General features: G+C 37.6%; 1 protein-coding gene and 1 non-coding gene across 2 annotated transcripts in view; both read right to left on the bottom strand.

Annotated features, from left to right (window-relative positions):
- Lonp2 (lon peptidase 2, peroxisomal) overlaps nucleotides 1–12,947 on the bottom strand; it is a 94,973-nt gene that overhangs the window by 8,232 nt on the left and 73,794 nt on the right. Inside the window, exon 12 of the mRNA XM_027938989.2 lies at nucleotides 5,889–6,031. Within this exon, the coding sequence (XP_027794790.2) occupies nucleotides 5,889–6,031 (143 nt within the window). The remainder of the gene's footprint in view (nucleotides 1–5,888; nucleotides 6,032–12,947) is intronic.
- Trnal-caa (transfer RNA leucine (anticodon CAA)) lies at nucleotides 10,479–10,552 on the bottom strand. Its single transcript has one exon. It is a non-coding gene; the product is annotated as a tRNA-Leu (tRNA).

The raw sequence follows: 12,947 nt of genomic DNA, 5'->3' as shown, positions 1-12,947 counted from the left end.
CTGAGCCACAACCCCAACCCCACAGTGCAGTCTTTAATAAGGCAACTGCAGCATGTTTAGCTGGAGTAGGATGGAGAAGTCATTTACTCTCATGATTCTTTGGGGGCATTTAGTTAGTGCCCATTTATTTCTTTGCCCATTTCTAGAAGTTGATTTTGTTTGCTTAAAAGATGAGCATGATGATGGAATTCCTTGAACTCACCTTTGGATTCGCCCTATTCAGGATGGTTTTAAAATCTGCATGTCTATCCTCTTCCTTTTATTGCCTGTTAAGGGTAATAATCTTTAGATAAGGGTTTTTCATACACCACGGTCAGCAGCAGACACTTCATACACCACCTTGTATGAAGTTTCATACAAGGTGGGGGGACTCTCTAAAAATATAAAAGGAGTCAGGGACAATCAAATGACATGAATCCTGCCCCTAACCAGTTGTACTCACGGTCCTTCATCACTTTGGGGATGCCCCTTCCTAAAAGCAGCCGATATTCTTTGGTGATCTACTCTTTTCATGTAATCTCCATGAGGCAGAAACACGGGCTCTTGTCTCCCACTTGAGAAAGTACAAGGGCACAGTGAGGGAATAGGCACATGGCCCTAAACCAGAAGGCCCCTCCTAGGATTGACTGGGGGTGTGCTTTGAGCTAGGCCTGCACTGGGAGAGCTGGGGTGGCGTGGACCTAGTCTAGGCTGCTTCAGGACACTTGTGCCCATGCCTTCTCTTCCCTGTTCTTTCTGCTGCAGCACAGGGAGACTTTTCCTTTATGGTTATTTTCAAAAGTGGGTTTAACTGATCTTCTTTCTATAGGAAATGTTATGGTATTTGAAAAGGTGACCTATGATACAGCTCCTAAATTTGAAATCTAGACTAAGTTCCTAGAACCTATTTTTCAACTCATTTAGAGAATTCTAAAGGGATATAACTCATTAATAAAGTGTGCCTTCTCACCTTTCTTCACTGCCAATTTGCTAGGTCAGTAACATTTTTGGTACTAATATATTTTTATAGTCACAACTTCAATGAAAGTAAAAACAATAATGGATTATTAAAGGTTATTAAATGTGGACACAAAATTAGAAGTATAAAAAGTTTTTTTAATTTTTATTTTTTAGGGAGCATGGTAGTTGTCGGAACTAGTTGGTTCATTTTTTTACTTGGTACTATAGTGGGTGTTTTATAGCTCTTAACTCACCAAATTCTACTAGCTCTCTAATAATATACGTATAATGACCCCACGTATCAGAGACATCAGATTTAAGGAGGCTGGCTTTATCATTAAGTAAGCAGCCCCTTACCTCTTTCAGACCATATTCTTCCTCCTTCCTATTAAAACCTGCTTACATCAGCTGGCTTTCCCTCTTCATTCTCTCCTCACTACCTTCCACACTCAAAGACACTCTTCCTTTCCTTACCATCCTAACTCCTGCTGTCATCCTGGTATTTTGGTAAACACACAATATCTGGCTTCTCAGTTCTTTTTTAACATCACCTGAACCCTCAATTCTTTTCTAGGTCCTTGTCACTAACAGAAAACATACTACCTCTGAACCTGCATTTTAAGTCCCCCTCCTGCCTGCCCATCACACTCTCATCCTTTTGGCTGGCCTATACTCTCCCCATGGCCTCGGCCACTTTCTGCCTGCACACCAGCTGTCCAAGCTTCACTGCTGTCCTTGTGCAGCCAGCAGACTTTTCCCCTCTGTCACTACAGTCTTTTCCTTGTATATAACTTGCCCCTTTATTTATAATTCCCTGCAAAGGGTATCCCTTCTCCTATGGCAAGTCACATCTTCCACTTGTGCTTTGGGTCCCATGTCTCACATCATCAAAGCATCAGCCCTGTCTGTTGGATTATTCTTATCAGCAGACATGCTAAACGTCCCCCCTTTGAGCTCCCAATTCCCTTTTAGCCACCTAATTTCACTGCAATCATTCACAGCTGAATTTCTCAAAATCTGCCTACCTACTAATTCTATTTCCTTCCCTCCCATTCTTTCTACAGCACACTCTAAAAATCTATCACCCCCATCATTCATTGTGAAATCACTCTTTCAAAGAACCTCCAACCTCCATACTGTCAACTTCAATATACATTTTTCTGACCACCTTTTCTGGGTTTGTTTTGGAACCAGGGATTGAATCCAGGGTGCTTAACCACTGAGCAACATCCCCAGCCCTTTTTTTATTTTAGAGACAGAGTCTCACTGAGTTGCTTGGGGCCTCACTAAGTTGCTGAGGCTGGCTTTGAACTTGCAATCCTCCTGCCTCGGCTGCTGGGATTACAGGCATGCACCACCTGGCTTCTTTGATCTCTCAAAAAACAAGTAAACATCATTTGACTTCCCTTCTTGAAATATTCTCTTTTGTTTTCATGGCAGCACAACATCCTATTATCCTCTTTTGTGATTGCAAGTTCTGTCCTCTCTTTTTATGTCTTTTGTGATGGCTCTTCTAAATAATTCCTAAATAATGATGTTCAGCAGGGCATGTTCCTAGGCTACTTGCTCTATTCTATGTACACTTTTTCCTTAGTTAATTTCAATATTTCTGGGGCTTTAAATATCCTCAATTTTTTGGACAACTCTATAATTTATATCTTCCTCCAAATAGTAGATCTGCATGTTTAAATGCCCACAGATACTTCATAGATATTTCAGATTTAACATGTTCAACGGAGCTGTTTGCTTTGCAACCCACACCACTTCCCCCCATCTTCGCCATCCAGGAAAATGGCACTATCACAAATACCCCATCCTTCTAGCCAGACCCATGTAAGTTCTTTTTGAAAACTTTCCTTCATTCCTCATACATTCCTTCAGCAAGTCTACCTTTACCATTGTCAAGTCTACCTTTAAAGATGTATCTTGGAGATGTCTAGTTCAGTTACTCCCTATCTCAGTATACCCTGTTTGTTTTCTTTATGGCATCAATCTCAATTTGTAATTATTTATTTATTTTCTTCCTAAACTTATAGAAAGGTAGAGAACATATCCTGCCTATTCACCACCGTACAAATTAGGTTCTTAATATGTATTTAAAGAATGAATGAAACTCTTTCTAGAAGAAACAACAGACCTTAAACTTTTGCCTTCATGGAGAACACAGGCATTCAAACTAGAAAGATACCTTACGACATCTTAGAAATATTTTAACATGTATTCCAATATTCCAGTATTATAATCTCTCTCTTCAGATTTTTTATCTAGAAAAGCACGAAGAAGGAGAGACAAGCCTGGCCATTGGGAATTCTTTGCAAAGAGCAGAGGACCTGTTCTGTGTGTCTGTGCTGTTTCTCTAATATAACCAACAGCCAAACTTTGGAGCTAGGCAGGCCTGGAAGCCTCTCAATTCTGGTATAAATTGTGTCTTCTGGCGAGTTATTTAAATGCTCTAAGCCTTGTTGCTTTATTTATTATTGGAAAGACACCATAAATGAAGATCCTTTGTAGAGGGCCTTTCACCAGGCCTGATACACAACAGATACACCAATAGGAATGGCCAAGAGGTGGAGCCCAGCCTCTCCCCTTCCAAAACTGTGTGCTACGAATATACTGCAAATAAAAAAACTGATGTAGAGCAGATGCCTTTTTTTTTTTTTTTTTTAAACTGCCATACATAATTGCCACTGTCTTTTAGCAGGCAAGGACAGGAATTACCTTTGTCTGACAGGGTATCAAAGAAGAGTAGGAAAAATACTGAACTTGGAGTCACATCTGATTTTGAATGCTGATTCTACTGATCATGCCTTCTGTAAACTTATGTAATTCACTTAATGTCTTTGAGATTATTTTTCTGTGTATAAAAGGGAAGATTTCTAGTCTCAATGGTGGCCCTCATGGATAATAAAGAAATGTTCCATAAATCTTAATTTTACAGATTTAAAAACTAAAGCAGGGACTGGGGGTATAGCTCAGTGGTAGAGTGCTTGCCTGGCATGCACAAGGCCCTGGGTTCAATTCCCAGTAGTGCAAACAAACAAAAGCTGAGGCAGAGTATGGTTAAATAACTTGGGGCTAATTGTCATCAGATAACTGTAGGTAGAGACAGAAACCCCAGATTACAGGGCAAAAAAAATGAACAATATGTTCCAAACTCTCAGTCACCAGATGTTTGGTTCTAAAATTCGATTTATAAAAGGCAAAATGACTATTAAGAGTCTTCCTTTTGATTCACATTGGTTAGAAGAATTCATGTGTAATAGCTCAGATGCTACAAGGAAAATAAAGTCATTTTTTTTCCAATGACATCAAAGAGAGTTACTAAGCAATATTTATAAAATATCTCATTTCTGTTCTCTTGGCTCTTTCTTTGCCAAAACTCTGGGAATGTCAGCAATGCTTCCAAAACTAACATCAGCAGAAATGGCTGGAGAAAAGGGTTTATGCAACACAAACATGTATCAATTTTTTTTTTTGTTTTTATTTATAGCTCTAAATTCTTAAAGAACTGCTGGGATATACTTTTTCTGGAAAGCCTAGAGGAAAAAAAGTCAACCAGACCTGTAGGAATCAGAACCCATTTGGTCATCACTCAAAATCACTGATTCTCTCAGGCCAAGAAGGAAGGTTTTTTTTCTTTCAAAATTCAAATCCATGACATCTTAAGGATTCAAAGCACCCAAATAATGCCTCTGATTCTATAGTTCAAGTCTGGATTTACTGTCAAGAGTAAACGAGTTCTATTTTTGTAACAGAGTTTTGTAGAAAGGCTCATTAGCTCTAATGACCAGTTCATTAGTGTTTAAATAGCTAAACAAGATGGGTTTGAGACAATTTCTCCTCTCCTTGGTTTTAAGAACTTAGGGAAAACTAGAGCCACTGGAATGATTTCAAACATTAGATAAAGAGATTTTTCTTATGCATATATAAGATTCATTTTCTGGAAATCTTCCTCTTAAACTGACAAAAGAAGGAATAATAAAGCTGAATTCAATGGTATAATACAAACTTTTTCTAGTTATTGACTTACAAAAGCTCATCTAAGTGCCCTATAAAGTACTTAATAATGCCCTCAATGGTCATTTTCTCTCTTTTTAAAAAATTTATACTTTATTTTTTACTGATGACAGAATTTTTATTTGCAAAATAAAAAATGTTAACAAACAATAAAATAAATCTGTTACTGTGTCCTATATGATAAATGAGAGAATGAACAATTGCAACAAAAACATTCCAACAATCTTCTGAGCCCGATGGCAGTACTATTCAACTTGTTTTCCAAAAATATTCCATGATCAAACTTATCAATGGTCATTTTCTAAAACCTCTTTTCATCAACTGCTTCAATTAAGTTCTGAAGAGCAGGCCTTCTTCCATCAGGTAAAGTTAGGGGAGAAAGATGGAAATAGTGCCACACTTGTGCTCAGGTTTAACCTAAGGAGGGCCTCAAACTTATGATCTTCCTTCCACAGTCTCCTGAGTTGCTGGGACTGCAGGTGAGCCTAACCTACGAAATTATTAACAATGAAACAATTGGTTCCATCTGGTTTGCACAGGCAGCAGCTTGAACCTAAAGCTGTACTTTGTTTTCAGATATTTTGCATGAGATTGATTTCCTATCTCTTCTCCCAATCCCTTCATAGCACAAGAAATCCTTATGTAACGTGCATACAGTGGGAATATAATTCTTGTAGGGAGGAAAGTCAAAGAAATTTAGGACACTATTCATATAATGGAGCTGGGTAACAGAAATATGAGGGTGGGTTTCTAAAATCTGGCCAGGGTCACACATTCACATCAAGTACTGAAACCTGATACCAAACAGAAAACATGTTATGATTCTAAGACAAAACTCTGCCTCTAGAAACACCCAATTTATTTTCTCCTTGACCTATTAACAACAACCACAGTAAACTGGTGAGTACCAACTAAGAAATGAAAATGGTCACCTCCATTTCATACATCGGGGGCCCAAGGATGTCTTTCAGAGCATGGAAATCAATCAAAATTGGCATTTCAGGTGGTAGGGCCAAGTCAGTAGTGTCACTTATAGATTCTGGTTTTGTATCTTCTAAGATGTGTTCTCTGCAACCTAAAAGAGAAATTTTTATTTATAAGTTCTAAGAGATTTGCTGGTTTCAAGATTTATTAGTAAATATCTAACAGAAGCACAGTGGATTTCAACAGTTCAGTCCTTTTTATGCATTTATTAAAGTATAAAATTCACTTTGTATAAAGCAGGTGGAAGAATTAGTTCTTCAAGATCCCCTGGTATAGGCAATTGCCTTCTTTGTTTATTTTGGCTTGTTTATTGTCTGTCGAGGTTATTACAGTGTAAGGTTGAGGAGGGCAGCAACCTCTTTTGTCTTCTTAACCATTCCATTCTTACATCAAGAACAATGTCTGGCAATATTTAACTAATGGCCTTTACAGACCTGATACTGAAGAGTCAAATGCAATAGATTACTTTGTACAATTCTCTATTAGATCAACACAACTCAACTTTATGACCAACTTTCAATTCCCTCTCCAGAGGAGTTTGATCAGGTGTCCCATTTTCTAATGGGCAACATGAACTTGGAAATGATAGAACTCATATAAGTAATGAACCTTTTGTAAACAAATAGCTCAACTCTAATAAGGTTATCATTTGCCAATAAATAAATATAATGGTGAAAGAATATGAAGCCTGGTTTGAAATCCCTGTAATAATGGGCTACTTCTTTTGTGCCACCTTTGTGGCTGATATCTTATTAAAGTATTGACTTGGTTTGGGACTAGATACACTTAATAGTCACACTTCACAAAGGATTTAACAGGCCTCCTCTATCAGTCTTTGTAATTCCAGTTTGAGAAAAAAGAATATTATAAACTGTGGTCAGAAACCTAAAAAAGAGGAATAGAGGTTCAAAATATGTACAAAATGTTGGGCACTATTGTAGCTCACGCTAATCTTGTGTTTCTTTTTCTTTTAGAATTGCCATAATTATTCTTATAATACCTCATAAAAAAAAGAATTTTATACAAAGTATTTTAAATATATATTTTTAGTTGTCAATGGACCTTCATTATGTGGTGCTGAGAATTGAACCCAGTGCCTCACACTTGCTAGGCAAGCACTCTACCACTTTTGTTACCTCTTTACATACACTCCCTTCTAAAAGTGATCACTATTATGTATTAACAAGCAATATATAATAATTACATTGTTACCTGACATTATATGTCTCTGTTTTAGTTCTGCTATGATTCTTCATTCCTTTTTTCTTCTCCTTTCTGATATCTCATGAAGTTATAATAACTTTTTTTCCACTAATTTCTTTCTTTCCAAAGTGATTACTGAATATAGTTAACTGTGGCAAGCCTTAATTTTAGACTCTAATGCTAACTGGAGAAATCTTGGAATAATCATAAATACCTGAGGCGACATCTGCTGATTTACTGACTATTCTCCTGGGCTTTGCTGGGCTCTTCTTTAAGATGGAATCAGAAGTGATACAGAAAGAAAACAACAATTCATATTCTCACTACTTTATGGCTATCTGACAGAACAAATGATGCTATGCAAAGTGTTAAACCTCTCACTACCTGTCTCGGTGGGACTGTTCTGAAAGTTAAGAAAATCCTTTGTGGACTGTAAAGTGCAATACACCTATTGTATCAGAGGTGCTGAGTCTTGAATTACATGTACTCTCAGAATCACACCTGCAAGGTTTGGCCCAATCATATTCTAGGAAATCTTCCTGATCTTTCTAACTTCTTTTATGTCACTCATTTGTTTCACAAAATCTAGTAATTATTGGATTTCTTAGTAGCTTGTGAAATGGTAGATTTTCTGCCTATTGTTCTGCTTGCAACACATTTATTCTGAGCAATTCCAATGACCCAGGTTAGGAAAAAAACTCCAGTGATCAGTTTAACTACATGTAGATTTCAAAGCTGAAGAGAAAGCAGGTGTCTTTGCTTAATTAAAATTAATGCACAGAAAGAAAAGCACTACTTGTCTCAGGTTACTATACTCCAAAGACGCAAGGAAGTGGTACTTTGAAATTTCAGCCAGTACAGGGAGGCTGCAAGTTTCTCCAGTGTGCGGTGCTTTGTGAGCTTTTCTGAGATCAAATTACTGTTGCCAGCCTGTATTTCACTATTACAGGAGGAAGCAAGGCTGGATGGGTGAAAGCCTATCCACAATTATGTAACCAATGCCTTAGGACATCAATTCTTTTCAAAGTGTGGGACTGAATTCAGCCTGAATTTGAGTACTGAGTACTGAGCAGGTGGGGGTGGGGACAGCTATTTCTAATAAAACTAGACTAGACCTTATAATACAAAGGATTATAATTCAGGCACAGCAGCTGTACTGTAAAATATTCAACAAACTCAGAACTAATCTGCACTTTAAATTGTCATTTTCTATATAAGAACATAAGCCTAGAGAACTAAAGCGCCAGTCAAGAAGATGGTGCCAACTAACTGGGTGACAGGATCGCACTGCCAGGTGCAATGGTACACACCTGGAATCCCAGTGACTCGGGAGGCTGAGGCAGGAGGATCCCAAGTTCAAGACCAGCCTTAGCAACTTAGTGAGGCCCTTAACCAACTTAGTAAGACCCTGTCTCAAAATAAAAAAAAAGGGCTGGGGAGGTGGCTTAGTGGTAAAGTGCCCCTGGGTTCAATTCCCAATATCAAATAAATAAATAAAATTAAAAAAATCCACTGTACCTTGTGTAATACAACAAGAGAGCAAGGAAATGCTGAATTTTCACAGAATATATGCTTGATTCCTCATTAAAGTAAAGAACAAATAAAATACCATCCTATACATGCCATTTGGGGAATGAGGCCCAGATACAATTAAACCTTCCCAGTCTCATGCACAGGTTTTCAAGCACTCTGTTCTAGATCCATGTTCTCCCTGTCAGAAGATATCAGCACCAAGACGAGACAGGCCTTATCCAAGACTGTTACACTCAAGCAGGATAAACTTTTTCAGGGAAGGTAAAAACAACAGAAACAAAAATTTCAACGTGCTGGCATAATATGGAAGCCCCCACCCCCAAATCCTTTCTACTGGAATTATGTAGTTTCTTCTTTATGTACCCTTCTGTTGGACTAAACAATGGTTTAAAAATGGTTAATATGCATATTAAAATGATTGTTTCTCTAAGAAGCAAAGAAGTTATAAAAGCCAGATGTCATTTTTCTGGTTATTAAAATAAAACAGCTAGTAAAGAAGTTTAAGAAATAACAAAGGTCAACATTAAAGAGAAGAAATATTTTCAGTGTTGCTTATGATTTAATTTCTCAGGAAAGTTATTTGGCAATATATTGAGCATTTCAAATGTTCAAAATCTCAGCCTCTATTTTTTTTTTTGTGTAGCAATCTAGTCTTAAGAACATATAAAAAAGTACAGATAACAGTTTATGTATAAAGTTACAGTAGCATTCTACATAGTAGCAAGAATCAGACTCACTATAAATAATGAATGTTGGAAGCATGGTTAGGTGATCATGGAACATGCACATCCATCTGATAAAAATACTACACAGCCACTAACACTGGTTTCCAAGTGTTTTTAAGTAATGTAAAAATATTTTTTTGAAACGTTAACCTAGAGAAAGGAGATGGCATACAATTTCACACTGCCTGATTTTTATACAATATACCAAGTGATATGGTCCAAAATGTTAACAAAAGTTACTCCATGTGTTATGAGGTTAACATGAAACAGTAGTTTTCAAACCTGGCTCTGGCTTCCTAATTGGCCTTGCGCAAAGTCACTTTACCTCTTTGCATCTGTTTTCTAATTGGCAAAATCAGAATAATTACAGTATCCTCAGAGAGTTTTGGGGAGAAGATAATAATGAGAGGTACTGAGTTACACTATTAGCTCCCTTTTAGAATAATAATTATTATAGATTTCTAAGACTCCTTCCTTCCTTCCTTCCCTCCCTCCATTCCTTCCTTCCCTCCCTCCCTCCCTTCCTTCCTAGAATTAAACCCAGGGGCACTTAACATTCCCAGCCCTTTTTTACATTTTATTTAATAGAGGCAGGTCTCAGTTGCTTAGGCCCTTGCTAATTTGCTGAGGCTGGCTTTGAACTCACAATCCTACTGCTTCAGCTTCCTGAGCTTCTGGGATTACAGGTGTGCACCACTTCGCCTGGCAAGACCCACATATTCTTACTCTATAAACCTTTCATTTAAAGAAAACAAAGTGCTCTCTACAACCAATTTCAACACAGGAATAGATAGGGTTCTGACCACAATCAAACAACTATTGGGAATATATAAATTCAAAATATGCTTTTAAAAAACTCAAGACTTAGCCCTATGCTATCCTATGTATTACTATTATATTTACTATAAATGCTACCTATTAAAATTCACTTTACAAATAACTTAGAAGCATATTCTTAAGAATAATAAAGTGCTCTTTAATAAAATGCTATTAAATAGAGGTTGAAAAGAAAGGTCATGGAAGAGTAAAATGAGTACAACAAGCTAGCTCAACCCCACCCTACTTAAACTACTTTTTTTGTGGTGCTGGGGATTGAACCCAGGGCCTTGTGCATTTGAGGCAAGCACTCTACCAACTGAGCTACATCCGCAGCCCTCAACTACTTTTATTTTAAATAAAATTGGTGAGAAAGTGGGAAGGAGCTAAAGTATTTTTAGCTAATTTACTCTCCTCAAGGATATCTTCATGCTCTTCTTTCACAGATATTACCAGTCTTTTTGAGTTTAATTCAGCACACAGCCAAGATGGTCAGAGCAAAAAGGAGGAGTTTGACCACTTGAGGCAGCAGATAAGCAAATGGTAGCTGGGGCTGCATGAACTGTGGTGACGTCTGCAGAGACCTGTGGGTGTGTTCCCAGTCCAGCTGAGCCATACTCTGGAGCTGATGTCACCACAGCTATTGTGAAGGGAAATTCTATAGCTACAAACTCCTCAGAAGGAAGGATTAGGTTTTTCCTAAGCAGCTGTCACTGGGGAAACTCAAATGTTCTTCTCCACCCAGGTTTTTTCCTTTGCCACAAGAACATGTTTTCTATGAAAGCAGGATTAAACCCAGGGGTACTTAACATTCCAGCCCTTTTTTACACTTTATTTAATAGAGGAAGGGTCTCGCTGAGTTGCTTAGGGCCTTGCTAATTTGCTTCAGAACCACTGTGGGAAGGAGGGAAAAAAGGAGATAATCCAAGAGGAGTAAAGAGAAAGAATATTGGGATGTAAAACCTCAGGAAACTCCAGTAGCTTTTTTTTTTTTTTTTTAACTCCTTCCTTGTCTTTTTAAATAAATCCTGCAGCAAAATGGTGTCTCTTGCAGATGATCCAACCAGTGAAAAGTAACAGGGAGGCCTAATACCAACAATTCCCCAGAATGTGAAGAAAACTCAATCTAACTACAGATATCCCTGGGATATCAATAATCTTTATTCAAGACAGGGAATCTTAGTTATCACTTCTTATTCCTTCTATTCTGCTTACCCTTTCAAGCCCAGTTCCATGAGTTCAAAAGATAAATTCTGTGGTACAGAAGTATAACAGGAATTCCTTCTTCCACATTTGTGTGTTCACTTTTACAAAAAAGCAGGTTTTTAATGTTTGTGAACTAGGGGTGGAGGATGGAAGGAAGGGGTGTACAGAATTTGTTAAGTCAGCAATAAAACAAGGTCCAGAGGGGACTCCTTCTCCACAGAAATGATTATTACTGTTTCTGTCATACTAATATAATGTCCCTAGGAAGACAGTTCCTTGAGAATGCCTAGGTTATATTCTGGAGCTTAGGAAATTCAGGAAGCACAGGATAGAACCATGAGACATAAAAATTTAAAAGATGCGAAGAAACTCAAAGATCTGGTCCAATCCTCTATTTTATAACAAAGGAAAAAGACCCAGGGAGATTAAATAAATTGCCTGTAGTAGATAGCAACCATAGATATTATTGAGACTCCTGATTCTCAGCTACAGACACTTTTTATCCCTAAAGTCCAGTCCAGAAAGGCCACCTATGGCTCAGGAGTTCCTTGACAAGACAAAGGAAACTGGTGGTAAATTTGGAGATTAGATTATTTGAACCAGGTTCAGTGGGGCATTCCCATAGTCCCAGCTACTGCGGAGGCCAAGGGCGGAGCGTTATTTGAGCCCACTGAGTTCAAGTCATCTGGGCAACATAGAACTCTGTTGAGAGAGAAAGAGGGAGGAAGGGAAGGAGGGAGGGAGAACAAAAGAGAAAGAGAGAGGTAGGTAGGTATTTTTTCCTTACTCTAAATAATTCATATAAATAACATAACTGGTATGAACTGGTATGAACAGACAGACTCCCTTCTAGGACTGTTGTCAGGGAAAACTATAAAAGACTTTCAAAATGAACAAAAATAGACTACTGGGTGTTGAGTCTAGTGTACCCTTCTGGGTTGTCTGGGTCTGTTGTCTGTAAGTTGTATAAAACTATTTAGCAATGCAAATGTTTCTTGCTCATAGACATGAAATGAATTTTGTCTTCTAGAGGTGCAACTGATTCCTCCCTTCCCAATAAGCAGGTTTTGCATCTCTTAAATTAATCTCAGCATTCCTGATTGCCTACAAATGTGTCTGGTGTTTTTGGATTCTCCACTGAAGTGGATGTAACATCTTATTGGTTCTTTTACTAACTAATGAATCATTAAAATCTTTGACATTTTTTTTTATTTGTATGCTAGCAATGATTTTATCATTTAAAAATTTATCCTTTCATACTGTACAAAAAAAAAAAAAAAAAAAAAAGAAAAAGAAAAAACACTTGTTTTTAAAGAGTGGCAGAGTTTAGGAGTAGCCAACTCTGAACCACTAAGAACAGTTGATACATTTAGATTTAAAAAACTTTAGGGCCACTGACAGATATAACAAGCTGCTTTAAATAAAAAACAAAATTTCCCATTTTTAGTATTCCTGCTTTGGGGAAGATCCTCCAAAATGCCCAGCAGAGGTAGAATTGATTCTCCACTCTACCTCCAAGAGGCA

Source organism: Marmota flaviventris, chromosome 18 (assembly GCF_047511675.1).
Source record: "Marmota flaviventris isolate mMarFla1 chromosome 18, mMarFla1.hap1, whole genome shotgun sequence".
Classification (NCBI taxonomy): domain Eukaryota; kingdom Metazoa; phylum Chordata; class Mammalia; order Rodentia; family Sciuridae; genus Marmota; species Marmota flaviventris.
The sequence above is the reverse complement of the archived record's forward strand: the minus strand, read 5'-3'. Positions and strand labels throughout refer to the sequence as shown.